The following is a 3,790-nucleotide window of genomic DNA, read 5'->3' as shown; positions in this document are numbered from 1 at the left end:
AATTTAACCCAAAAAAAAAAAAAAAAAAAAAAAAAAAAAAAAAAAGTAATTGAGTCAAAGACAAGACGACACCGTTCTCTCTCCGACTAAATTTTGAATTTTTTTTGAATTTTTTTTGAATTTTTTAATAATCAGGTCCCCCTCCAAACCGTTTCTACCAAAGACCCATCAACAACCCTATCTCTCTCTCTCTCTCTCTTCCCAATATTGTAAGCAAGCCCCACAAGCATCAGAATCATCATATTTCATTTTTCCTACTCCATCTTTGCTCTATAAATTCCACATAGATCCACATCAACCCAGTTCGAACAACAACACATTTCCATTACTGATCCCAATGAGGAAGCCTGACCCCGCCGCTGCTCGCACCACCAAGCTCAGAAAGGGCCTCTGGTCTCCTGAGGAAGACGACAAATTGATGACCTACATGCTCAACAATGGCCAAGGCTGCTGGAGCGACGTCGCTCGTAATGCCGGCCTTCAGCGCTGCGGCAAAAGCTGCCGCCTCCGTTGGATCAACTACTTACACCCTGACCTCAAACGCGGCGCCTTCTCTCCCCAAGAAGAACGCCTTATCATCCATTTGCATTCTCTCCTCGGCAACAGGTCTTTTTTCCATCCATTTTTCACTTAAAAACTTTAAATCTTTTAATAATAATAACAATAAAGGGTTAGTTAGCTCCACTACCTCTACCTAGGCTTTAGGCAAAAACGTAATATGTTGGCAAAGGGGTATGATTAAAAAAATTCTGGGTTTTGTTTTATCTTCCTCTCTAATTAAACTGGTTTATTGTATTTAATCATTTATTAATGTTATTATTAGAGGCAGCTGCATGCACAGATTTTAAAACGTCTACGTAATTATAAAATGCAGATGGTCACAAATTGCGGCGCGATTACCAGGAAGAACCGACAATGAAATCAAGAATTTTTGGAACTCAACCATTAAAAAGAGGCTCAAGAATTTGTCCTCAACGCCGTCTCCCAACACCAGCTCCGCCGGCTCCCCCTCCGACAACTCAAAATCCATTCCTTTTGGCGGCCTCTTATCCACTCAAGATTATCAACAACAACAACAACAAGGCTTAATTGATTACCCCATTTACGCTTCCGATCCCTCGCCTTCCATTATCGCGCTCGATCCCTTCCCGACCTTCACCGCTGAGGCCGAACCGGGTTTTTTCCTAGAACATGACAGTTTCTTCAATAATCTCCCTGTTTTGCAGCGTGTTAACACCACAACCGTCGTCACTACCGCCACCACAGCCGCCACAACCCTAGTTAAAGAAGCTAACCATGGTAATTACTTAATTAGCAACATCAACTGCCTCGCTAATCACAATAATAATACCAACAATAATCCAAAGATTGAGAACGTCAATGGTGGGGTTGGACCAAATTTTGTTCACGAGGAGTTCTCAATCGGCGAATGGGACCTGGAAGATTTGATGAAAGACGTTCCTTCTTGCTTCCCATATCTCAATTTTCAAGTGCAATAGTAAAACAGTATAGAGTTGTTGAAAATGTGTTCATAGAAGAAGTTAGATGAATGGGAATGATATGGTAGACACACAGAAGACCCTTCAAACCCACTCCATTAAACAGAGCTGTGGATTAAGCTAAGAGAAACAATATTGTAAAGAGAGCTATACGTAGTTTGTTATTATTAGTAACATGCATGTACAGCAAACATATTGGGAAATTAATGGAAGTTTGTTATTGTTCTTCGTTTCTCAAGATTATGAATGAAAATCATACGATTATTCATTGTATTGATGGGGTTTAATGATCACTAAATCTCTCGTCCACTCAGGGAATCAACAAGAACCACAACATCTTTTATCATTTGTTTTGTTTTTTGTCCCTAAACCTTTTGCTTTTCGTAGTGACTTTCCCATTTTTTTCATGACTAATTATGTGAAGGAGAGATTAGTTAGCACATGCTTGGTTTCAATTCTAAATCCCATTATGCAACACACACACTCTCTCTCTCTCTCTCTTTCCCTTTTGTTTTACCTAAAATAAATGTACCCACCCATTCAGATATGTATGTGACATTTCATCTTTCGGGTTTTAAAAGTGAGTTAAAAAAAAATTAGCATCGTTGAGTTAATACAAAAGAAAGGAGTTGTTATGATTTTGAAATGGGTATGAGTTTTTCTGATGAATGTGATAACGCTCGTATTAAGTTAATTTTTATTACAAAAATAAATAAATGGATAAGGTGTGAGGCCGATATTTATCATATATATTTTTTCAATAAATTTATTATTCCACATAAAATACAAGAATGAATAACTTTAATAAAGGATTAAATGATGCATAAACATAGACACACACTGAAAAATATGGTCACATAGAGAGTTCTCCCAATAAAGCTAGCTTGGAAAATGACCCAATTGAAATATTTTACAGAAATGAGGTCATAAGTAGACATAAAAAGGGACCCTTTTTTATTTTTCCACTTAAATGAATGATAAAAAGAATGTCCCTTTTGTTGCCCAATCATTTTGTTAAGGACTTAGAAGGCTAACATGTGTATCTATTTTAATTATTTTATTTAGAAAAACTAAATCTTTGGTTACTTCAATAACAAACAAAGTACACTTCATCATGTCTTGGATTAGTTGCTAGAGTGATTTGGGGGAATTTTTCAAATTCATTCTCTTTCGTTAGGGTTCATAGTGTTTTTTTATATTAAAGAAAAAAAAGGAAAAACCACACTAAAAGGTTAATAATAATATTAAAGACTATAAGTAATAAACATGTTTAATAATTGCATTGGGTTGGAATTAGGGCAAACTCTGATATTGGCCCGTGGTATCGGGCCCAATAAAGGGCCTCTTAAACCGTAAAAGAAAAATAGAAAAACAACGTCGCCTGAGAGATTCGAACTCTCGCGGGGAAACCCCATGTACTTAGCAGGCACACGCCTTAACCACTCGGCCAAAGCGACAATTTGTTGATGGGAATCTCTATAAATATTATTTTTAATATTAGTTTTGATCATTTTTATTCCAATTTATAATTAATATTATGTTAATTATATTATATGGTGTGACAATGTAATATCATATAGTCCAGACATCTTATAACATAGTTATTAAGTTTAATTTAGTTTAGTAGAACAAATTTTAAAGTATACGAAGAAAATAAATACAATTTTAAAGATTTAGAAATGTATATAGAGAAAAATATAGAACAAGGAGAGTGAATAGATAGACATAGGGATATAATATTGATTCATATGGTTCACTAGAACTATATCTGACATGTGTGGCTTAGCTGGCTGAGACTGACAGCTGGAACTTATAAATCAAAACAGTCACGCCTCTTGGCTACTCCTTTGAGTCATTTCACCCCTTCCCGTTTCATTTTTTATCGGTTCTGTTCACCAATTCATTTAATTCCACCGTTTCTCCTCCGTCTCTATTTGGAACACTCCTATTTCCACTTCCACGGGTGGTGCACGTGTCGCTACATTTCACTATCACAGGGGTGATTCCGTCATTTTTTTTCACCCCCTTCCTGACCTCACATGTTAGATCTCTTCCTCCTCTTCCACTTAAAGACCATCCACCATATACCTATTGCCACGTGGATTATCGAATATCTCATTGGCTCCAACTCTCCACGTCATCCGCGATGGATTCTATTTAGAATCACCACGTGGTTCGCCCTCCCAGTTCGAGAGTTCGCCGCATTAACCAACTTCGGCGGATCCTTCGAAGCTAACTGTTCTCTTTTTTTTTTTTTTTTTTTTTTTTTTTTTTTTTTTTTTTTTTTTTTT

At 36.6% G+C, this 3,790-nt stretch overlaps 2 protein-coding genes and 1 non-coding gene across 3 annotated transcripts in view; 2 read left to right on the top strand and 1 right to left on the bottom strand.

The window, feature by feature from the left end:
* Positions 1–207: 207 nt before the first annotated feature.
* On the top strand, positions 208–1,731 carry LOC111448987 (transcription factor MYB46-like). The gene is made up of 2 exons (XM_023088806.1): positions 208–606; positions 875–1,731. Exons 1-2 carry the CDS (start codon positions 338–340, stop codon positions 1,497–1,499), a joined length of 894 nt encoding a protein of 297 aa, XP_022944574.1. The 5' UTR covers positions 208–337; the 3' UTR covers positions 1,500–1,731.
* A 1,143-nt stretch (positions 1,732–2,874) lies between these two features.
* On the bottom strand, positions 2,875–2,956 carry TRNAS-GCU. Its single transcript has one exon. It is a non-coding gene; the product is annotated as a tRNA-Ser (tRNA).
* A 717-nt stretch (positions 2,957–3,673) lies between these two features.
* LOC111448982 (dicarboxylate transporter 1, chloroplastic-like) overlaps positions 3,674–3,790 on the top strand; it is a 4,928-nt gene continuing 4,811 nt past the window's right edge. The window contains exon 1 of the mRNA XM_023088799.1: positions 3,674–3,764. The gene's annotated coding sequence lies outside the window, so the exon portion shown is untranslated. The remainder of the gene's footprint in view (positions 3,765–3,790) is intronic.

Source organism: Cucurbita moschata, unplaced genomic scaffold, assembly GCF_002738365.1.
Source record: "Cucurbita moschata cultivar Rifu unplaced genomic scaffold, Cmos_1.0 Cmo_Scf00010, whole genome shotgun sequence".
In the NCBI taxonomy this organism is placed as follows: domain Eukaryota; kingdom Viridiplantae; phylum Streptophyta; class Magnoliopsida; order Cucurbitales; family Cucurbitaceae; genus Cucurbita; species Cucurbita moschata.
The sequence above is the reverse complement of the archived record's forward strand: the minus strand, read 5'-3'. Positions and strand labels throughout refer to the sequence as shown.

Coding starts and splice junctions, on each gene's coding strand:
- LOC111448987 (XM_023088806.1), top strand. CDS start 338: ATGAGGAAGCCTGACCCCGCCGCTGCTCGCACCACCAAGCTCAGAAAG. Junction 607..874: donor CATTCTCTCCTCGGCAACAG/GTCTTTTTTCCA, acceptor TATAAAATGCAG/ATGGTCACAAATTGCGGCGC.